Genomic DNA, 21,355 nt, shown 5'->3' on the forward strand with positions numbered 1-21,355 from the left:
TCCAGTCGAAGGCGAATCTTCCCGCAGATGTATACGGACCAGTCCATGACCTGAAGCCCGGGGACTGGGTGGTGATTAAGGACCTTAGAAGAAGCCGGTGGAACAAACCACGGTGGCTGGGACCAGCACAGGTTCTCCTGACCACTCACACCGCTGTTAAGGTCCAAGGAAGGAAAACTTGGATGCACATGTCACATTGTAAGAGAGCTCCTGATCCAGAGAGGTGATAAGGTGACTGACCTAAGGGAGGAGCAGGGAGGAAAAGGCTACATGCCACCCTCTCTGATCCTTCTGTTATTGGCCCTGATGGGCCCAGAGACTAGTGGCTCCCCCTGTCAGAGTCTTTATTCCACCAGAGACAGTTCAGGACAAAAATTCAAGTAGGATAAAACGAGAAGTGACCATGCCTCACGCGTGGCGTGGGTATCCTCTGTGGGACCCCTGGACAAGCCTGGGGGCAACAGTGGGTTGGACCCTACTACCTTGCAAAAAATAAACGGGCTGGCATGGTATACCCAACTTTTAGCAAACGAAACTGAAGTGGCTTTAGGAACAATAGACAGGGAGTTGTTCGCCATTCACACCGCTGTCCTTCAACACAGGTTTAGCGAAGGAAGGGGGAGTGTGCAAGATGTTTGGCACTGACTGCTGTTTTTACATTCCAGATGCTCACCACAGCTTAACCGATTTAATTACGGCCATGAGGAACGGTTATCCCAACTTCAGCATGGATCCCGATGTTTAGAAATGCATTCATGAACTTTATTATTACGCTTGTTACCCGTTTGAGGACTAGCTTCACATGAGTTGAATGAGTGATATTATCAAAGGGGGAAATGTGAGGGAAAATGCTTAATGCTAGCTTAAAAGAGGAAGTAAGAAATATCTGACCTTTGCCCTTGTTCATCAGTCTGCAGGAAAGGCGAATAGAGAAGTGATGGAGTATGACAGTTATCGCTTAACTGTTGCTGGGCAGGGGCGCAGCAGCAGAGAGTAACAACTTGTTTTTAGCAGGAAAGAATGTTCATGGATGGTTGAGAAGCCTGCCACCTGGAGTCACGAGATTAGCTCATGAGAGAACAGCAGGGAATGGTAGGGGTATAGGAACTCATGTGGGAGAGAAGTTTGAGGCTTCTCTCCCTCCATGCAAAAGGGACAGAACCAATAAAGCTCGCTCATCTGCACATCCGGTTCGAGTCCTATTGATTTTTCTCCCACAGTATATTGTGGCAGTTTAGGTACAATTTATTTTAAAAGCACTAGGCTCAACGGGGAGAACAAAGCAAACATTTCAAACCTTTATTGTTCTACACACACATTTAATGTTCAAACCCTTTCCATAGCAGCACACGTACATGTATCTTCAAGGCTCTAACAAATGACAGACTCTTAACTGTGTGGCTGTAGAACTGATTAGAGACCGGCTTAAATTCCGAACACTGCTCCTGTGCTCTCCGGCAAGTCAGATAAACCATACCGGAAAGCAAAAGGCATTCTTTATAAATGTATAAACATCGGCTACTTTGTGTGGGATTATCACTGATCAAAAGCATCTCCTATGGACGCGTCAAAGCAACACACGCGCTTCAAGCACGTTTGTCGCAACTAGGAATAAGACAGAAATATTCAAGTATCACAGGCTGAAAATTGGCTTGAATCGCGGATACGTTTCATTACTGAACTTGAAATTAAGACTAATGTAACAGCTCACTAGTGTGTCCAGTTTCAAGCAATGCACTGGCGTGACTTAAGGCCATGTATGACAGCTACTCAATCATTCAGGGCTAAAACAACCGACCACAGTACCTGAAACAGGACACAGACGAGACCAATACAACTAGGACCTACACGTTAACATTTAAGAAAATAAATAATTCAATTTACTAACATATAGACTTCTCACAACTCGTCAACCAGATGGCACTTCGGATGTTGACAAAAGATTGCTGTTTGAAAGACAAGAAGAAAGGAAACGTTTAACAAATGAAAAGTGATGGGTAATTAAAATTCCGATTTCAGAGAGTTAGAGCCAGGGTAATTCCCGATTACCCCGATCCTATTCCATTCCTCGGCTTCCGGAGTGTGGCTGAACATACCTCCATTCAGTCATCATCGCTTTCGCTTCCGGACTCGCTCAACTGAAGGTCACTTTCTGTTTGAAATCATACAAATTGCATGTCAAGTCTCGACAACCGGCGCGGCTGTCGTGATTGCGGAACACGACTGGTCAACGGGACGGGAAAAAAACCCCAAAACAAAACCACTTACTGAGCGTGCTCATGAGGTGTCCGCCCCCCTCCTCCATGCGATGGTGAGGGGGCAGGACGGGCATGCTGTGGCCAGGGGCCGGCACCGCTCGGGGGCCGCCTGCGGAAGGCCGGGCATCGTCCTCCGAGTCACTGCTGCTGGAACTGTCCTCGCTGCTGGAGGAGGTCCGGGAGTCTGACGAGCTGTCCCCACTGCTCATCTGATCCATTACTTGCGCCTCAGCCATGAGCTCTTTAGATAGATAGATAGATAGATAGATAGATAGACAGATAGACAGATAGACAGATAGATAAAGTGTGCAAAAACATTCCATACACAAGAGGGTCATGTCTTTTTTTCCTGGAATAGTTAGCCTTTTTTTGTTTTGGCTCAACTAAATCAAAGTTCCTGTGCAAACGTCCAGTTGTTTGTGGTTTTTTTGCATTTAAAATAAGAATACCTCTTTCGATGTCATCCATGGGGGACGCGGGCGACAGCTTCTCTTTAGGCGGGGAGCTCCTGGAGGCCGCTGGTGCCCTCCATCCGCTACTGCCCTTCATTTGCTGACTGAGCCTGCTGGTCTGTTGCTCCAGGCGGGACTGGATCTTACTGCTACCCTCCGCCCTGCGGACGAGGAGACACACGCGGACCAAGCGCGCGCTTACGCTCTAGGGCCATTTCTGACACGGGTGACGTTTTCTGTACTGAAAGAACAGGTGCTGGGCTAAGAAATCCCCACCTGGTCTTTTTGACTGCAATGTTGCTGTTCAGCTTCTCCAGACGATACTCTCCCGTGTCATGGTTAACGATAAGAACGCACTCTTTCATGTAAGGTCTCTTGGACCCTTTAAACACTGTAACTGGTGTAGTGGACCCCTGTAGGATTTGAAGGAAGGAAGGAAACTGCATGTTAACGTATCAGCTTTCAGTTACGATGCCGTATAAACTACATTGACCACAGATGGATTACCTCCAAGTTAGGCAGTGTTATAGTCACTTGCTCTCCTTTGCCCACTTCTAGCTCCCCTTCGCATGTAGTGTCTATAGAGGCCGGTTTGAAGTCATCTGTGAACCCATATTCGATAAAAAAACAAAAAAAAAAATTTAATCCCGCGGTAGCGTGTGGACGTAACAAACGTACTGGGAGCTATTCAACACTCCACCGGCAGGGGGCGCATGTCCCGACAATACGCGCTTCCGCTGAGCAGAAGCGTGAAGGAAGCAGCTAGGGTAGATCTTTAGCTGGCGTTTCTTCTCCTTTCTGTTCACTTTAGCGAGGGACTCGACAGCATTTCAAACGGAGCTCATCAATAGCCAACAGACAGGCCACCAGGAGCAGCTGACGCATAGACTAGATATATTTTTGTTTGTTTGTTTCGGGAAAACTATCTAGATTATCTATTTTAGCTAAGCAGCTAGATAAATACCATTAACCGACAACTTTTTGGAATTGACAGCAAAGACAGACACGTTTGCTATCTTGAGTATTGTGGATGGTAACCGACAACTCATTTGCTCACTAGACTATAATAAAACGTCAATATAAGAAGATGTCACTTACATCGTACCGTATGGAAGGCACTTTTTGGTTGTTTCTCAAAAGTTTCCCCTAATTTGAGAACATGTTCTTGATTGTCAAAGTTTGAGTATGCTGTTCCATTCATTCTACTAAGAATTTTGTGTCATATGTTAACTATCAATTTCTAACTTTCCACGTCTTTCGATACCATCTAGCTGCCAGTACGCGTGAAGCCAGCAACTCGGAAGGCACCTACCGGAAGTGGGATTTGTCAAAATACAAGTCCTCAGCCAACATTTCCGTACATTGCCTTATGCAGTAAAACACAGACATATAAATATAACAATTTAACGCTGATTAAACACGTAATTGTTATACAATCGACAGAAGCACAGAATATAGCATTACCAGTCCATCACCCGCTTCTTTGCAATGTTAAGATGAAGCATATTAATGACTAAATTACAGGAATCTGTATATCTAAAAACCTTAAGCTTTATATTTGACTTTTGATGTTAAACTACATATTTGTTACTGGATTAGGTTGTTGTGTATTTTAAGTCCTTTTATTAATGTTTTTTGTTTTCAGAAAATGGTGGCTGTCCCCAAGGAGTTCAAAATGAATTTGAAGCAGATTGTACAGTTCTAAGTCCACTTGTAGATTTTCAGACCATTGTGCATGTGAAATCTTTCCTCTCTATGATCATATCACAAGTATGGTCACCAGACCAGAACAGAATTCAGTTGACATCCAAGTGCTCATTTTGGTCATTGGTTTTGCACTGCTGTTCACATTCCTCCACAGGAATACGAGACTGACATACACACAAATGTAATCCAGCTTTATTATAGTTTCCTCTAATAGGTTTCAGGATATTAAAATATATCAAGTAGTTCATATTTGTGGATAATACACAGAATATATACAGGGTAAACTAAACCTAATGGGATGACACACAAACTGTCAGAACAACGAACCACTCATGAAGAAAACGAAAGAAATTTGGAACAAATTTGGAGCAAAGATCATCTAAAACGTAAAAGCATTTTAGGATTTCGTACACAAGCAGTACAGCAGCTGTCAGGACAACGGGATGCTCTAAACCCCACAGTGTGTCTCATGCCATGTTTTTAATATAGCAGGCATAGTGATATATTTGTAGAACGGCAACAAGGGAATGAGACGTTTCAATGTTGCATGTCTCCGTCTACACCGACACCTCTAATAATGATAAACTTTTCTTAACAATATTCCATGAAGAGCTAAAACTTCAAGTTGTTCCTTTATAAATTACATATTTAATAAAATCTTTTGGCGATAAAGCTCCCTAAACATGCTGAAAATGGGGCGTTACCTTTTTTTTTTCGTACAAAACAGCTGTCCCGTATGTTACCGTATAACACTTTAGAAAGAAAGGACATGGCTGACGTGGGATTAAAAACTCTACAAGAGGCACTTTGAAATAAATCCTGATTGTAAACTTGTTAAAAAAAACACACACACAAACACAATTCCAGTGATGAAGAGGTTGCGATTTGAGCACTAACGATTGTTTAATATACATATTACTTTTCTCTGGGCCTTTATTATGAAGTGCAGCACTGGCACTACTGGCACTGTGCCATCTCCCATATTCTCTCCTCTATTAGAAACTTTATAGACTAAGCAATTGAAAACGGGTGGCACATCCTCCCTACTCCACACAGAACCATTAGTGTGTTGTCAGTACAGTAATTGCTATCGTATAGTATCTGATCTGATACTCTCACGTCCTTGGTCAGGACCCATCACTGCGCACTAGATCAGAAAAGCGTCCCTGCGTCGGTTAGACAGCCACAGTTCGGGGGTCATGACGTTGCTATGTTACCACATGAACGTGTCCAGTGTATGAATGAGATAGAAAATGTGAAACATGCATAAAAAGCAGGATAGAGTCTGTTCAGGTGACCACAGTGTAGGAGTGTGTGTGTGAAGAGCCTGGCCAGAATGCACCTAGGGTTCCGTGTTGATGAGTATTGGCTTCAACTGTATAGCTCAACATCTTCCCCCCCCGTCCCGTCCCCTCCCCTCCCCTCCCCTCTTCGGTTCTGAACGTGTGAGCCCATTAGTGAGATAGGAGGCCGTTGTAGTGGGCTGCATCGTGGGTGAGTGTCCAGCTTGCCCAGTTTAGCTTTCGAATAGCTTCTTGAAGGCGATGCAGATCTCCTGGATCATATCAGACGTGATGGTGGAGCGGCCATGTTTGTGGAAGGCCTGTCTGTTGCACTGCCTGGTCAGCGAGGCTGCGCCGAACGCTGCCAACAACGCGGGATTCATGCTGGAAAGAAAAAAAAACAAACGCGTACAACCGTTTCAACGTTCAGGTCCAGATAAACACGACGGTATGCGCTTCCCCAAAAGGGGACTTAACCGCGCTTGCAACTTACCCTTTGGTCGCCTCTGCAGACGAGCTGAAAGCCCAGTGGGAGAAGATTCCCAGAGCACCAGAGAGAAGGTCTCCCTGCCCCCCACAGCGACGCCCACTGCCCTCCTGATTACAGGTCAGTACTGGAACAAAGGAGAGGTCAAGGGACCTTCTTAAAAGTGCGTGCTTGCAGTAGGGATAAACGTTTACGCTTCCCCAAAACGTTTGAACTCACTTACCCATGTTGCCATCAGTGATGATGTCCTCCTCTCCTTTTAAAAGGAGTGTCACGTTCCCCATGGCGATGCTCAGTTGCTGAGCACACCCTCTGGGGTCATTGCTGTCCAAGGACTCATGGTGCTGAGATAAAAAAGAACAATGCGATCCATCCTGCATTTGTTTGTTTGTTTAGGGTCTTTGGATTTTAATTTCGGTATTTGAGAGTATATTAATAACTTAAAATCATCAGCAGTACTGCCCTAGATTAAGGATCTGCAACCCTCCTTATGGGGAGGGATTATATGTTGTTATAACATGCTAATAACAGTGTTTTCTGTTTCTTTTTGGGGTGGAGGGGAATTTACACTCACTGCTCTAACAGGAATTCTGGACACATTGCTCACCATAGCCTCATACAGACGCCTGAACTCCATGACGTTGGGCGTTAAAATTCCTTTCTGATAACCCTGAATGACAGATGGCTCTTTAGCCACCAGCCAAAGCCCATCCTGCAGGGAAACACGAGCACAAACACCATGAACCTTCAGCTTTGTGCAACGCCTACTTTCCAGTTTAAATAAATTTAGATGAAATCGTTACTTACTGCATCAATGACGACTGGAATTCCTCTGGATTTTGACTTTTCGATAATCGCCTACAAAGATGCAACAATATTAGACACAGTAGGCGGCACACACACACACACACACACACACACACACACGTGCGTATCGCATGCAACAGACCAAACGTATTTAGATACGGAAAAGACTGCACCTTACCTTTGCATTCTTCAGGAGCACATCTTCCCTTCCCAAGCCAGGACCCACAACCAGACTGTGTAGTCTGGGAAGCCATTTCTCCATCTCCTCTACAGCATTGGGACTGTCCCTAAACGGGGTTAAATGGGGACAGGGACGTCACATGGGCGCAGAACCCATCCGCACTCCTAATCCTAATCCAGGAAGTGGTCAACCTAAAGACATGGCAAAGGCACTCACAACACAGGATGGACGATGAGCTCAGGACTGTAGGACTTGATCACACTGGCAGCGTCTTTGGTGCAGAACACGTGGGACAAGTCGGCGCCCTGATTAGATAAAAAAAAAAACCCAAGGAAAAAACCAAAATCGTGCTGGAGGGATTTTCAAAGCCACACGGAAACGAGACCACGTGCGGGATAGATGCACACACTTATTTTGCATGTCTGCTTTCAGAGAACTTACTACTTTTAATGCAGAAATGGCTGCAAAGTACGGTGCTCCAGTGTACCTGCCGAAATAAAGAACTGTTGGGTGAACACAAAAAAGTGACCGGCACACAGTCATAGTTCACGGGAACAGTCACCTACTCCTGGCATCCCCCGATGACGCCTATGCGGCCATCCTGACCCTTGTGCTTTTTGGACGTCAGCGGGGGGATGGTGTTTTTAACCAGAGGGAGGACGTTGTCCATGTTGCCACTGGCTGCCCGCCCAAGGGTGAACGACCGCTCTATGACTACAGAGAGGACCACAGTAGAAAAAGTGTGTAAGCGTACAGCTTCAATGTGATACAACATCAAAACTGTTTTCTCCCTCCCTTCCTCTGACTAAACGTGGTGGATTCAACCGATAACCACGCAACGTTTAGGATTCGCACTTTAGCCGAATCAGAATGTGCCCTTTTTAGTTAAAAGTGAACCGAGTGGCTCCTTCTTCAACTCTAAGGCCAGTCAAAGTGAGGGTGTGAAAGGAGGCCACCGCACAGGAACCTGCTGTGCGGCACTGGTGCGAACTGGCCAATCACAGACCAATCGGTAACTAGGCGCTAAATGAAACCACCATGGATGCAGTTAAAGGAACATTATTCTAGATCAGCACTGAAGGCCATTTTCAGTCCTGGGCAGACCTGGGGCGGCTCGCTGCTGGCCGTGGTTGGCATACTCGGCCTGAGAAGCTTGACGGCTATGGGTGCCAAAAAAAGATCCTGCGGAGGGAGTCATTTGCGAGTTACACGCGGGTTGCGGAGTGGGCGAGGGCGCAGGCGTGGCGAGGCCAGCCAACATCTGCCCCAGCATCTGCAGCATGTGGAGCTCTCTGGTGTGCTCCGTCTCCCTGCGGACGTCCTCGGCTCGCAGTCGCTGCTCCTCCAGCCTGTAGAAGCCCTCTTCCGCTTCCAAGCTCTGCTCCAGAAACTTCTCCATGAGTTTTTCCAGCGACAGGTTTGTAAACCGCTTTTTGTACCGCCGTGTTTTGCCTGCCGAGGGTGACGCCATGCTGGTGTTCTGAATGCCGCTCTGTTTCACGGGAACATCTGAACCGATGTGTGCAGAAACGTAGAAGAAAGCAGAAACAAAAGGGGAAAAAAAATTTGAAAAATTGTAAATGAACTCAAACCTCAATTGCTCAAGTTGTGTTCAGTCAGAATTGTAAGTCACTTTGCATAAAAGCGACAGCCAAATGCCAAAACTGTAAATGTATGGAACAAAATGCATACTAATGCTCCCTACAAGATGAGCACTTACTGCTGCTGCCGACCGTCACAGGGATGGGATAGGACGGGTACTCGACTTTCACGGGGTAGTCCGCGTTGGAGCACTCCCCGGCCCCGTCCATGTCCGAGTCCTGCGGCTGGTCAATGCTGTCCCCGTCCTCCTCCGTGCCGTCCATCGTCTCGTCTCCTTCCACAGCGACCCCGTCCGCGTCCTGCGACTCCAGCGTCGCCGCCGACCTGCTGCTCAGTATCTTCTCCATCTCCTCGTAGAACTTGAAGGTCTTGTGATACTGGCCGTTTCTCTTGGAGGCCTTCTTCGCCTGGTAATACTGTCTTTTCAGGCTCTTGACCCGAACTCGGCACTGGTCCGGGGTGCGGTCGTAGCCCATGTCTCCCAGACGGGCCGCCACGTCGCGGTAGACGTGGCTGTTCCGAAAGTTTCCGTCCAGTGCTGTCTGGACGTCGTGCTCGCCCCAGATGTTCAGCAGCGCTCTCGTCTCCGCGTCTGACCAGTGAAACCCCCGCGTCGGGTTTACCAACATGGTCGTGTGCCGATATAGCAACAGACGACTTTTGTTTAAATCAGTGTCAGAACCGAGTCGTGCGAAGCGAATATATTTAACATCCAAACATCCAGCCCGCGCTAGCTAGAATAGCACATTAGCTAACGTTAGCCTAGCCAGCTAGCCAGCTTTCTGTCGACCGTTGGGGGGCGGGGGGGGGGAAAGCCCTTTTTTTGAGGAAACACAATCTTCATTTGTGGTCGGACGGCAGTCATGTGTACACACGCATTTAACGATCGTGATTAAAAGACCTGGTTACGTTACTGTGGGAATTTCGAAACTGTTTTTTGCGAAGCTGCTTAAAACTTCCCCAAAATCTCCGTCTGTAGCACAACAACACGCGCGTCATCAACAACGTGCGTGCCGCGTCATCAACAACTTGCGCGCCGCGTCATGTAGAGGGACTCATCGTTTTAAGACGAAAATAAAGCTAATAAGCCCAAAAAACACAAACTCAGTGACATCACATTCCCAACGTATAGCCATTTTTAATAGTGACTGATGGACGACACTTTCTAAAATGCTTCTGATGGCTCATCTGCAGCCCTTACAAATAAAAACAACATGACTGAAAGGTTTGACGCGCCGCTTCACAACATGACTTCGTCTCCGGGTTTACTTCGAGCAGTAAGACAGTAAAAAGGCCACATTGCCAAAATTGTAAAACTTCACACAGCCCATGCAGTAGTTTGGGAATCGCCTCTTTTTAAAAATTACCTTTATCGTACAGAAGGGCTACCACAACAGAGACGGCTACGGCTATGACACACAGGAGCCACTTCTCCTCCATGCACTCCAGTTCCTGCAGCCTCCTTCAGGTCAAGTAACACGGAGGTCCGATCTTACCGAGCGACCGAGTGTGCAGGGATCCTGCAAACGCGACGCCTGCACGTTTCAGCCGCAGCATGGAGTTCAGCGTGAGTTCAGCAGGGAGACGTCCGCTGGTCTGCCCCTGGCTGCATGGGTGCTGGGATGTCCAGTCCAAAGACAGGAAGAAGTTCACAGATTACCGCGTTGATTCGGCACTATACGAATAAACTCGCCTTTCCTTGGCGGGTGGCGGTGTCACATAAAGCAGCCACGCTCGTCTACCCCGCGGAATAAATGACGAGGCAAAGCGGACATTTAGGGTCGAGGGTTATTGCACGGCAGGTCATGCATGTAGCTCCGCCTGCACTTGAGAAGTTCCCGAGTGTCGTCAGCTGTGGAGCTGAGCTTCCCTGACTCCGCACGAATGAGCTCCTAAACCTGGAAGTTTGTTTTTGCCGTTTTACGTTGAGCTAACGTGACGCTCAGATGACTCCAAGATAGCGCCCCTTTTTTTTTTTTCATGGAGAGAATGAAAACGAACCATGTCGTACCTCGCAAGACTGAAGAGAAGCCAGACTATTTCTACGTTTTATGCATTTGTAGAATTCGCTGAACCGAAAGCTAACTGTCAATGAACATTATTGTTTTCCCCTTGACGGTGACCAAGAGGAGTGTGATTCATTAAAATGCCCGAGTCTACGAAGATGAATAAACCCGACGTGAAGATTGTGATCCTGGGTGACATGAATGTCGGTAAAACATCTTTGCTCCACAGGTATACCGAGAGGAAATTCAAGGACACTATCAGCACCGTGGGAGGGGCGTTCTTCTTGAAGCAGTGGGGACCGTACAATATATCCATTTGGGACACTGCAGGTAGGAGTTTTAGAAATAAAGAGTTTAAAAGTCAAGTACTTCGAAATAAAGTGTCTAAGCCCAGTCTACTACCAGATTGCCCTTAAAGACAGTATTGTGTTCTGTTCATCAAAGCCTTAGTCTTTGTACAGATACATTTCTGCTCGTACAGTTGTACGAAATTGTATAGATTCATATGCTTCAAAAATATACTTTAGACATGTATTTAAACAAATTCTCTAACTTATTTTATTGAAACTAATGGTATAATGGAAACCTTGTAAAGAGTAGGAGGAATATAGTTTAGTTCCTGCCCCAGCCCATTGTACAGTGGTAATTCCTTCACGACTACACAGTTGCAGTGGGGGCAGAGTGTAGAATAGACAGACAACACACTGACTTGCACTGAAGGTGGAGTCATGGAGTCGTGTTCTACAAGCAAAGCAACCACTTGACACAGGACAGAAAACAGCCAGACTACACCTGCTATTGGTGTGTTCCTCTACACTAATGATGTCTTCACTTAGACTCACTTACGTTCATTAGTACCACAACTCACTGTCATCTAAAACTAAATTCTGTGTCTAAATATCCTGATAATGGTGCAGATAGTTAAAAAAAAATAGTTAAAGTAAATAAAGTTTAATATCTTGAGATTTACACACTGAGGATCCCATTGCAACTAAATAGTTTTCCTTCACCTACGTGAGGCTCAGCGTTATGTCATCAGAGCAGTGTTTTGAATTTCTCAGTCCCTTTTTGGTGAAGTCTTGATTCAGTATGCAAACCCCAAAGACCTAATGTCATTTCTTTTAGTGATAAAAGGATAAAGAAAAAATGTATATACGTGTTTTTTTTGTTTTGATTTGTTTTTGTGCTACCCCAATGTAACACCGATAATCTGTGGGTCTGTGGGTGTTGATCTTTGCCTAAGGCTCTGGCATGTGTGTCGCGGTGAGGGCGTCATTCGCTCCTGAGCACGACGCTTCAGCAAATGATTGAACAGGCTCCCTGTTTATCTACCACGCAATAAAGCAGACCCGTGCGCTCAAGGTCCCAAAGTCGTGTGACGCAGGCTACAAAATGTCTTTAGTAGACAAGACTACAGTGTGGTAAGAATGCACATGTCCACAGTTGAGCAAAGCCCGTGAGTCATTGTGCGCTCCTTATGGGATGTCCAGTGAGACGTCACATGACCTCTTGGTTCCCCCATGGCAATGTACAGAAATGCTGAAAGATTTGTCAGCATGGCTTATGCTGAATGTGCTCAGCATTTATAGATTTTTGTCGTTGTTTTTCTTTTCCGTTCTGGAGCAGTTCATTTCTGGGTTCTAGCCACATGTCGCCCTTCCTCTCTTAACTTGTCAAGCTCCTTTTCTTCTGCTTTATCTCTTGTGGGCTTTGTTTCTGAGGCTGATGACAAAGTGTGTGAGCCTCGCTGGTGACACACATGTGCTACTGTTTTTAGTCCATTTATTGGGCCAAATGTCAGGGGCTTGTGAGCTTGTCAGCAAACAGATCACATGCTTGTTAGAAGGTCACAGATTCCCATGGCTTTTCACTGAATGGCTGGAGAGAACTATTGCAAGCGTTGGGTTGGGGAAGACGGACATGGAATACCATTTGACTTCAAAGTTATAGTTGTTATCGGCCAGTTTTGAAACCACGTTTAAACAGCAAGATAACCCTTACTAGTCTGATCCGTATTTACTCGTCTAGTACAGTCATTTACTTCGTAATTTTACTAATAGCATTCAGAGAGCATCCCGTCACCCATAAGAGCCAAGGTATGACATGTATGCCTATACTGGAGTTAATCATTTAAACAATGAGTCATACTGAGCAGTGTGTTGGCTGAGAGAGTTTAGCGATACGACATACTGTACATATTTGCTGAATAAAGAACAAAGCACACACTTACATCTCTGAACAGGCACTGATCTTCAGACCCACTACAATGATCTTCAGACTCACTACAGTGCGTGTGCGTGTGTGTGTGCGTGTGTATATGTGTGCGTGCGCGTGTATGTGTGTGTGTGTAGGTCGAGAGCAGTTCCATGGCCTCGGCTCCATGTACTGCCGCGGAGCTGCTGCAGTCATCCTCACCTATGATGTCACAAACTGGCAAAGCTACGCGGAGCTAGAGGACCGCTTCCTGTCGCTGACCGACACGGCCAATCCCGACTGCATCTTTGCCATCGTAGGAAATAAAGCTGACCTGACCGACTCGGATGCTCACGTCGCAGATCCCGAGGGCGGGCAGGGGGACGGGTCTAAGGCCCTGGCTCCACCCACAGGGCCTGCTCCTCCTGCCGCCCTGCAGGTGCCCAAACAGGTGAACAGGGAGGACGCCATGGCGCTGTACGCACGGGTCCTGCGTTACAAAGACCTAGAGGAGAAGGCTTGTCTGCCCGCCGGCAGGATGTGCTTCGAGACCAGTGCCAAGACGGGCTATAACGTGGATGCCTTGTTTGAGTCACTGTTTGACATGGTGCTTCCTGCCATCCTGAAGAGGAGAAACAATAGCAGGGACTCCACCGTGGACCTCAACACACTCAGGACACATAGGAGGACTAAAGCTGGTTGCTGCGACTAGAAGCAGAGACAGGAGATAAGGATACTGTGCAGTCAACGTTGGGAGGCGTTGGTAAGCCCCGTCATGAACCACTGAGAAAGAGGGAGCGCAGACCTGTAAACATAACGTCTTTAATGATTACGGCATGATTACGGCATAATTTGATTAAGATGAGAATAGGAATTGGCTCAGGAATGTGTAGCTATAAAATGAAGAAAATTTAGACGCATGTTCCACAGTATTTTGAATAATTAGTTCCCCCTTCCGTCTGTAATCAAACTGGTCATATTTTCGGATGCTTTGTGATGAAGCAAATGGTATTTAATAATAAGATACATTATGAGCTCAGGTGTTACCATTAATGGCATTTTTAGGTAAAGCCCTTTGTCAATCTCTGTGTACAAATCAAAATTATCTTTATAAACTCAGTTTACACACTAGGAAAAATAAATGTTGTGTCAGCATTGTTGACATTCAAATTATCCTGTTAATTCACATTTTAACCTTAAAATACCAAAATCCTGACCAAGCTGCTTGCAAAATTGTACTTTCATTGTTGTATTATTTTTGTCAGTGTCAAGAGGACTCTAAAGACGTTTGCTGTATGTTTCTCTTGCGTAACCTTTAACAAATTTCTTCCACATATGGACGAAAATACCAACTAACTCCTATAATGACATGCCAAGAAATGACACACATCAGAAAACTTAAGAAACGGAAGCACTTTAATTTGTTGTTTGTCAATTAAAGCAATAACAATCATTCCACGGTTCAAAAGATTATTTTCCACATAATTACATTATTAAAATGTTATGGGTAATGGTGTATTATTTGGTAATGGCAAAATTTCAAAAAGGTATTTTTATGGTCACAGCTGGTCGTAACTGACCTTTTTGTTTAATGTCATTTCTCTTGTTTTAAGTTGTAAGGCACATGCATGTTGGCACGGTACATGGTACGAATGACTGAGGACCAGTCGGGTCTGGTCAAGCACACTAATTCACATACACTGTTGATGATTTTTAAAGCTATTCTTCAGACTTCTTTCCCTTCAGTCTCTGAAGGAATGCCTGGATTACTTGAGCCAACGCTGCAGGCCTTTATCTGCAGAACAAGAAAAACATTCACACCTACCCAGTTACTAAGTAAGCTAAGCGGTGGAACTGTCTATGATTTAATGCTGTAAATTACACCACTGGAATCAGTGCAATCTCTATAACTGAGTGAATATAAAAAAAAAAAGATCAATGATTGTTTTTCTGTTTAGAAAGGCAAAACTCAGAAAAACAAATGTTTTACCATGTTCATAGCGGTCCATAGCGCTCAGAGAATGCACAGAACAATTATGGCATAATACTGGAGCAGCATACTGTGGTTTAGGTGCAGATAGTTCAAGTTCTTTACAATACCACAAAAGAAACAAAATATACAGTGAAAACAGTGTTAGTGGAACTGGGAAAATGATATTGTTCTGATAGTAAAATAGGAAAGAAAGGTGAGTAAGGTGACACTTTATGTGGCGTGCTGCTTAAATGATTGCATCGTTATAAGGGTGATGCCAAGGCATAGCATACTGGACACGGGTGACGGTAATCCCGTAGATCAACATGCTGTTGTAAAGCCGTACTGAGACGCTGTGTGCTGTGGGGCAGTATCACATGAAGTGTCCCGTATCAACACCTAAGGGAAACAGTGCATTAACGCGCACATCTTTGGTTCTGCTGTATGTTCTCGGTAATATCAATTACACAGAAGTGAGTTGATCATTGAGGTAATAAGTTAGAGGGGGAGGAAAATAAGCACCATTTCAAATGTAACATATGTAAATAGAAACACCAGCCATATCTGTGCCTTCGTTGCCCTGTGACATCTGTCTTTTCAACACATTTACATGTCTTCAGTCCATAGGCACATAGTGGTTATGGGGTTATAGGAAGAAAGACTGACACTACTGACCATTCTGGGCAGTGTAAATATATGCTGTGTATATTTTATGTAGTTTGCAGTAGTTCATTCACAACTTTGACTGACTTGCCTTCTTCCTAGATACCACGATTGTAAGTCTTTGAATTTCTACTGCTAAAACCTGACATTTCATTAACCAAACTGCACAATAACATTGTCAAAATGGTCACACCCTCATGTCAAAGGTTATAGTTGACAGGTCACAGGTTCTTCATGCAAACTTGGCAGCGGCTGATGCGTGACAGGAGTTGCCCAGCTTTGAGAGTCTCCGCCTCAGGGTGAGTGTGGAAGGACTGGTCAATGGACGTCAGCCAGAAACTGTGCTTATTGGCAAAGTAGTGACAGGTGCCCTTGGCCCCATTACACTCAACGAAGGGAGTTGTGCGGAAATCCTCCAGACACGAGCCTGGAGACACCAGCGACTGGCCGCCTCCCTCGTCTCCAGCTGCCGTATGCTGCGTGGTAGAAGCGCAAAGTTTAAGTTTTTGAAAGAGAGCGAGAGCTGAATAGACTTGTAATGTCCATAAATCTGGGGTGTTATGGTCCATCTAGAACCCTGATATTGAATCCTGGTCCATGAATTCAAATCCAAGTCCAAGATTTTGGAGTCTCTGAACATTCAGGTTAATAAATGACTAGCCACTCTGTCTTCACACGTGGCTAATGGAAGGCTGTGTGGAAAAATCTACAGGAACTGTCCTTCATGGGATAAGGATTACGAATCAGGTATCTAGAAAGTCTGAGATATTACATAATTTATATTCGTGCCCATTACTTTTGTTAACGTTAACATTTATGTCACACCTGCTACTAACTCTGCAGTTAAGAAGGTTAAAGAAATTTTGATGAACAAAAATGAATGAAGAGAAAAAACCACAGGCTCACCATGAGAAATGAGTAGCCAATCCAAAGACTTCTCCAACCTGCAGGGCACTGTGGGATTGTTATATCCTGACTGTGCACAGCTATAGCCACTGACGGAGCCTCGCACACGGAACAGCGGCTGATGTATGGCTTGATTTCTGCCTCCTCCACAGGCATCATGGGAATAGGGGCAGTTGTGGAGAGCCAATAGGATTTGTCATTGCGGCTAGCATAGTAGCATATGTCACCTGGATTGCAGTATAGGAATGGCATGGTGTTGAATCGAGGAAGACAGGACCCTGCAAGACCTGGATAACAGACAAGACGTGTGTTAAAAATGAATAAATAAATATTTATAATATATTTTGTAGACATTAGTGCATCTTTAGCGTAAACAATATGGCAACCCTTTTTGTTTTGGTCGAATGTTGATGTTTAATTCTCTGTAATTCTGCCAAAGCTTTTTTTTTACTCACCCAGGTCCTGGTTATGAGCCTTTTCTTGCCCTTCAAAGTACAGCAGACTGTAGCCATCCCACAGCTTTGACATTCCCACAGGACACATGGGGGTCTGGTCAGACTGGCTGTGTTTCACCAGCAGGTACCCAACGCTGACACTACGACCAGGCATACCAGGGTGACCGGGAGTGCCAGGATGCCCACGACTACCTGGAAAACCAAGTACAAGCTCTTTTGCGTTGAAAATCTAGGAAAGGGCAATGCTCATATCTAGCTGTGCTTGTTGGGAGTCCATCTACTCCCAGGAAGAAATGACTCATCTTTGATTTATCTATTTTACTTGATTCCTGTAATCTTAATCTCACCATGTTCACCCAAACATGCTCTAACCACTTACCTCATTTCAGTCCAACATACCTTCTAATCCTTGGATTCCTGGGTGACCCATTGGCCCAACATCTCCATGGAAACCTGGGGTACCTGGTGTTCCAGGAAGCCCTGGCATACCCTTGTCTCCTTGGGGTCCCACGTACCCTAAAAGAAGAAAGGTCATCATAACATTATAGCGGTTCATGTCCAAATGGTGAAGAAAGTATTTTCTGAGAACTTTTTAAAATAGATACCTGGATCTCCAGTGTGACCCACTGGACCCACCACCCCTTTCTCTCCTTGTGGTCCATGAATACCATAAGGACCAGGGGGGCCTTTTTCCCCTTCCATATGCAGAGGAACTGGTGGGAGTCCCTTAGCGCCAGGGGCACCAGGGAAACCTGGTGGAGATGAGACACGGACACCACGTTACTTATGACATAATAGCAAGTGGGTAAACCCATTTAAGATGAAATGTGATTCTGTACTGTAAAATAAGAAAAACTGCTGGATTAATTCTGTGGTCTATGGACAGGAGCAGAAGGGCAACAATAAAGCTCAGTTAAGTTACAAAAACATTTTAGTACCTGGTGGTCCAGTGTCTCCTTTAGATCCAACATTGCCTATTTCACCTTTGAAACCAGCCCTTCCTGGATATCCCATCATTCCTTGCTCTCCTTTTGCACCTGCAGAGCATATTTGTGCAAAGATCAGCTTCAAGCAGTGGGTATGCTAAACCTGTGAGGACTGGTTCCCTCGTACGACAGAAACCTAGCCTTGGACGAAATGGCTAGAGTGTTTGAGGAATCATTTATTTTCTTTGCCACTGCTCAGGGGGTTACACATTATGCCAGAAAGTATACTAGGCTAACATTGATGTTGCTACATTCTGTAATTACAGTAGCAGGTTTTATAAGTGCATTAAAAGTAGCACGTGCTTATCTGTGTACATGTCAATAGCAGATGAAGGCGTGTGCACGTTGCTCTTCACCCAGCACAATTTTATACCTTTTCTTGCCGACACCCCAGAAGGCCCAGCCGGACCGTTCTCTCCTATGTCTCCCTGCAACCCATTTGGTCCTCTGATACCAGTTTCCCCTGGAATACCTCGATCTCCTTTGGCTCCAGATTGAGATGGAAAACCTGGAAGGCCAGTGGCTCCAGGATAACCTGAAGGAACACAGGACACCCCGTTAGAAAGGCTGGCAATCACATTAGACTAATTTAGTATTTGTTATAGCATTTGGAAGACACGCTAATCCAGAGAGACTTGCATATATTTATCAGTATACATCACACAGTGTTTGCTCCTTGGAGACCTTGCTCTACCTGCTTCATTACATGGCTCAACCTGGTTGCAATCCATGTTTGACCACTCCACTGTCTTTTTTACCATTTAATTGTGGTAAATTATGTTTGAGGATGTTATGAGCTTTGTTACTGAGGGAAACCTGGCTTGACTGCTTGTCCCTTTTTGCTGCATTACCTGGGAGACCTTTCTGGCCATGTGGGCCTGGGTCACCAGGTACTCCCTGAAGTCCTGGGAACCCTTCTTCCCCTGGAGGCCCTGGAGGCCCTGGAGGTCCTGGTTCACCCTCCTGTCCTGTGTAAATGAGAGTATGCCACTTCTGTCACTCCAAGCTTCCATAAAGGTGTAAGCTTATAAAGCCTTGCTCTTAAGTCTGGTTTTTATGATGCTCTTAAAGCCACTACTAAAGGTTAAAGATTTGGAAATTGTACACTCGATTACTCACCTATATCTCCTGCTGACCCCTTATGACCATGAAATCCTGGGACACCAATTTCCGTGCTGGGAATACCATCCTCACCTTTTTCACCTTTTCCTCCGGGTTCACCTGGTGACCCCCAGGTGTCGGCACCTAAAAATGCAAGTTATAAGCATAAGCTACTTTTACATCCTCGTGACACGCCAAATCATTGACCATATAGCTGAAATTTATTAGACTGGCAACTAAAATAAACCTTGCAGCTAGATCGCATCAAGACTGATGATGAGGCAATAATTGCGAAACGTTTCTCTAGAAGTTACTTGTGGATAAGTAGCAATGATGATCGGGTACCTGGAACACCCGGGAGGCCTTTTTGGCCTTTAAGACCATCCAGTCCAAAAATCCCTGGGAGCCCAACAAATCCTGAAAAGGAGAATGAGTAGTAGAGCAAAGAGTTTTAAGAGAAACGTGTGGAATTTAATAATGCTTTTTATACAGGAAAAATTAATATTATTTAATAAACATTAATTATGTGAACCAATCAAGCACCATATTTTATTTAACTTTTATGTTTAACAGTTGACTGAATATAAACTTGCATATATATATATATATATATATATATATATATATATATATATATATATAGTATATTTTATTCAGTGCACTCACAGCTAGTCATGCCAGCGCTGTAATGATGTGTTTGAAATGACTGACTTGACTTTTAAATATTTTAATAATCATTTTAAATAGAAATGATAACAATAAGTACTGGAAGTAAGTAGACATATTAGAAGTCCCTTTATACTTTTCCCTTTTCCAAGGGTTATTCTGCAATTTTTCTAATTAGAACTTTATAGTTATTTGATAAACCACCAATTGGAAATAAATCGTGATTCTTCCAATTATCTTTTAAACTGCATGTTTAAATCCAGAATACGTTTTCTAAAAATATGCCACCAATCTTCATACGCTGAACATTTATCATACACGGAAACAAGTGACACTTGTATATTTCTGTAACTTTAGTCAAATTTGATTGAAAAATCCGTTTTTAAAAAGCACCATTCCTGGAGGTGAATTTTAATGTGTTCCTGTATTACATACCTTTTTGTCCGAGATATCCTTGTTTACCATGGGACCCGGCTTCTCCAGACACTCCAGACCAACCTTTAAGACCCCGGTCTCCTGTGGGACCCTGTAGTCCATCTGGACCTGCCAAAAGATTGAAGGAGATCCAGCAGTTTGCAATTGCTCTGTGTGTGAAAGTAGGTAACAGACCATAAGATTAACCAGGAGACGTGATTTTCACCAGCGTGCACTGAGAGTCTGACTGAATAGACTTACCTACTGCCCCCTTTTGTCCAGGTTCACCTTGAGACCCTTTCATTCCATCGATGCCATCAAAACCCTCAGGCCCTCTGTCTCCAGGCTCACCTTGTAAACCTTTAGTACCTGTAAAGGAAGGTTCAGAAAGCCGGTATATGAGTGCCTCAGGATGAGCCCAAGCCACTGCTGAAGCGTTCAGGCCTTTGGTCAGCTCTTTGCCAGACAAGTCTTACCTACAGACAGGTGCCTTACCTGCAGGACCAAGCAGTCCAGGAGATCCTCTATGCCCTGTGGCTCCAGGCAGGTCTATAATGTCCCCATAGTCACCTGAAGTAGATTGGTTAGCATCAGCTGTGGGAGGTAACTACTTTGACTGTGTATCAGCCACTTTCTACCTAAGGTCATATATACTGTTGTGGCATATATTAAATCTCAACATTACCTTTGATTCCCTTAAATCCGGTACCTCCTGTTGCTCCATAAGAACCAGGTGATCCCTTTTCTCCCTGTAATATTCAAAATAATATCGATGTTCGCAGCAGAAGTTTATAGGAAGCATTTCACAAAATAAAAACACATCACGAACCCACAGGGGCTAATGCAGTGCTGTATTTGCCTATAATATTATGACAGTGATAATGGTGGAGACCTGGCCTCGCTCACCGTGGTTCCAGCCATTCCCGGAAAGCCAGAAATTCCTGGAGGTCCTGTAGGGCCTGGCATTCCCTTGTGCCCAAGAGATCCCTCAGCGCCAGGAAGTCCTCTTTGACCCTTTTCATAGCTTGGAGCTCCTGGTAGACCATGGAACCCTTCTTGTCCTGGAGTCCCTGGGTAACCTTTCAAACCTGGAGAGCAGAATGAAGAGCTAATAAACGTAATAAAGATTTTTCTTATTTTTCCCCACAAATGACAACATTGTAGTTTCTGCACATTCTTCACTTTCCTTGAATTTGGAACAATGGAAGAGATCTGA

General features: G+C 44.9%; 4 protein-coding genes across 10 annotated transcripts in view; 1 reads left to right on the top strand and 3 right to left on the bottom strand.

Moving 5' to 3' along the window:
- Nucleotides 1-1,285: 1,285 nt before the first annotated feature.
- On the bottom strand, nucleotides 1,286-4,034 carry eaf2 (ELL associated factor 2). Of its 2 annotated transcripts, XM_035522916.1 has the most exons (7): nucleotides 3,809-4,034; nucleotides 3,218-3,312; nucleotides 2,987-3,123; nucleotides 2,708-2,871; nucleotides 2,269-2,499; nucleotides 2,097-2,152; nucleotides 1,286-1,946 (listed from the first exon to the last, which is right to left on the bottom strand). In XM_035522916.1, exons 1-6 carry the CDS (start codon nucleotides 3,909-3,911, stop codon nucleotides 2,103-2,105), a joined length of 780 nt encoding a protein of 259 aa, XP_035378809.1. In that variant the 5' UTR covers nucleotides 3,912-4,034; the 3' UTR covers nucleotides 1,286-1,946; nucleotides 2,097-2,102. The 2 variants fall into 2 exon arrangements, with proteins under 2 accessions (XP_035378809.1, XP_026880209.1); XM_027024408.2 differs by having other exon boundaries at nucleotides 1,286-2,152.
- Nucleotides 4,035-4,587: 553 nt separating this feature from the next.
- On the bottom strand, nucleotides 4,588-10,587 carry naxd (NAD(P)HX dehydratase). Of its 3 annotated transcripts, XM_027024415.2 has the most exons (11): nucleotides 8,896-10,138; nucleotides 8,280-8,684; nucleotides 7,742-7,889; nucleotides 7,617-7,662; nucleotides 7,392-7,480; nucleotides 7,173-7,281; nucleotides 6,995-7,045; nucleotides 6,795-6,899; nucleotides 6,411-6,531; nucleotides 6,194-6,314; nucleotides 4,588-6,084 (listed from the first exon to the last, which is right to left on the bottom strand). In XM_027024415.2, the coding sequence occupies exons 1-11, from the start codon at nucleotides 9,404-9,406 to the stop codon at nucleotides 5,934-5,936; spliced, it is 1,857 nt and encodes a 618-aa protein (XP_026880216.2). In that variant the 5' UTR covers nucleotides 9,407-10,138; the 3' UTR covers nucleotides 4,588-5,933. The 3 variants fall into 3 exon arrangements, with proteins under 3 accessions (XP_026880216.2, XP_026880217.2, XP_026880218.2); XM_027024416.2 differs by lacking the exons at nucleotides 8,280-8,684; nucleotides 8,896-10,138 and adding an exon at nucleotides 10,145-10,587; XM_027024417.2 differs by lacking the exons at nucleotides 8,280-8,684; nucleotides 8,896-10,138 and adding an exon at nucleotides 10,274-10,585.
- A 177-nt stretch (nucleotides 10,588-10,764) lies between these two features.
- rab20 (RAB20, member RAS oncogene family) lies at nucleotides 10,765-14,899 on the top strand. The gene is made up of 2 exons (XM_027024418.2): nucleotides 10,765-11,113; nucleotides 13,135-14,899. The coding sequence occupies exons 1-2, from the start codon at nucleotides 10,924-10,926 to the stop codon at nucleotides 13,686-13,688; spliced, it is 744 nt and encodes a 247-aa protein (XP_026880219.2). The 5' UTR covers nucleotides 10,765-10,923; the 3' UTR covers nucleotides 13,689-14,899.
- Nucleotides 14,375-21,355, bottom strand: part of col4a2 (collagen, type IV, alpha 2) — a 56,480-nt gene continuing 49,499 nt past the window's right edge. For all 4 annotated transcript variants that reach the window (XM_027024411.2, XM_027024412.2, XM_027024409.2 and 1 more), the window contains 15 exons: nucleotides 21,046-21,227; nucleotides 20,825-20,888; nucleotides 20,635-20,709; nucleotides 20,401-20,508; nucleotides 20,161-20,268; nucleotides 19,405-19,476; nucleotides 19,078-19,203; nucleotides 18,810-18,926; nucleotides 18,332-18,493; nucleotides 17,911-18,009; nucleotides 17,578-17,724; nucleotides 17,372-17,488; nucleotides 16,973-17,164; nucleotides 16,518-16,804; nucleotides 14,375-16,087 (listed from right to left, as the gene is read on the bottom strand). In XM_027024411.2, coding sequence (XP_026880212.2) covers nucleotides 15,833-16,087; nucleotides 16,518-16,804; nucleotides 16,973-17,164; nucleotides 17,372-17,488; nucleotides 17,578-17,724; nucleotides 17,911-18,009; nucleotides 18,332-18,493; nucleotides 18,810-18,926; nucleotides 19,078-19,203; nucleotides 19,405-19,476; nucleotides 20,161-20,268; nucleotides 20,401-20,508; nucleotides 20,635-20,709; nucleotides 20,825-20,888; nucleotides 21,046-21,227 — 2,111 coding nt within the window. In that variant the 3' untranslated portion in view covers nucleotides 14,375-15,832. The remainder of the gene's footprint in view (nucleotides 16,088-16,517; nucleotides 16,805-16,972; nucleotides 17,165-17,371; nucleotides 17,489-17,577; nucleotides 17,725-17,910; nucleotides 18,010-18,331; nucleotides 18,494-18,809; nucleotides 18,927-19,077; nucleotides 19,204-19,404; nucleotides 19,477-20,160; nucleotides 20,269-20,400; nucleotides 20,509-20,634; nucleotides 20,710-20,824; nucleotides 20,889-21,045; nucleotides 21,228-21,355) is intronic.

Source organism: Electrophorus electricus, chromosome 25, assembly GCF_013358815.1.
Source record: "Electrophorus electricus isolate fEleEle1 chromosome 25, fEleEle1.pri, whole genome shotgun sequence".
Lineage (NCBI taxonomy): Eukaryota > Metazoa > Chordata > Actinopteri > Gymnotiformes > Gymnotidae > Electrophorus > Electrophorus electricus.

Excerpts from the sequence above, each read along its gene's own strand:
- eaf2 (XM_035522916.1), bottom strand. The coding sequence starts at position 3,911 with ATGAATGGAACAGCATACTCAAACTTTGACAATCAAGAACATGTTCTC. Across the intron at positions 3,124-3,217 it reads TAACACTGCCTAACTTGGAG|GGGTCCACTACACCAGTTAC; the intron begins GTAATCCATCTG and ends CAAATCCTACAG. Across the intron at positions 2,153-2,268 it reads ACACCTCATGAGCACGCTCA|AAAGTGACCTTCAGTTGAGC; the intron begins GTAAGTGGTTTT and ends GATTTCAAACAG.
- naxd (XM_027024415.2), bottom strand. The coding sequence starts at position 9,406 with ATGTTGGTAAACCCGACGCGGGGGTTTCACTGGTCAGACGCGGAGACG. Across the intron at positions 6,900-6,994 it reads TTCCAGTCGTCATTGATGCA|GATGGGCTTTGGCTGGTGGC; the intron begins GTAAGTAACGAT and ends GTTTCCCTGCAG. Across the intron at positions 6,532-6,794 it reads GGCGTCTGTATGAGGCTATG|CACCATGAGTCCTTGGACAG; the intron begins GTGAGCAATGTG and ends TTTTTATCTCAG.
- rab20 (XM_027024418.2), top strand. The coding sequence starts at position 10,924 with ATGCCCGAGTCTACGAAGATGAATAAACCCGACGTGAAGATTGTGATC. Across the intron at positions 11,114-13,134 it reads ATCCATTTGGGACACTGCAG|GTCGAGAGCAGTTCCATGGC; the intron begins GTAGGAGTTTTA and ends GTGTGTGTGTAG.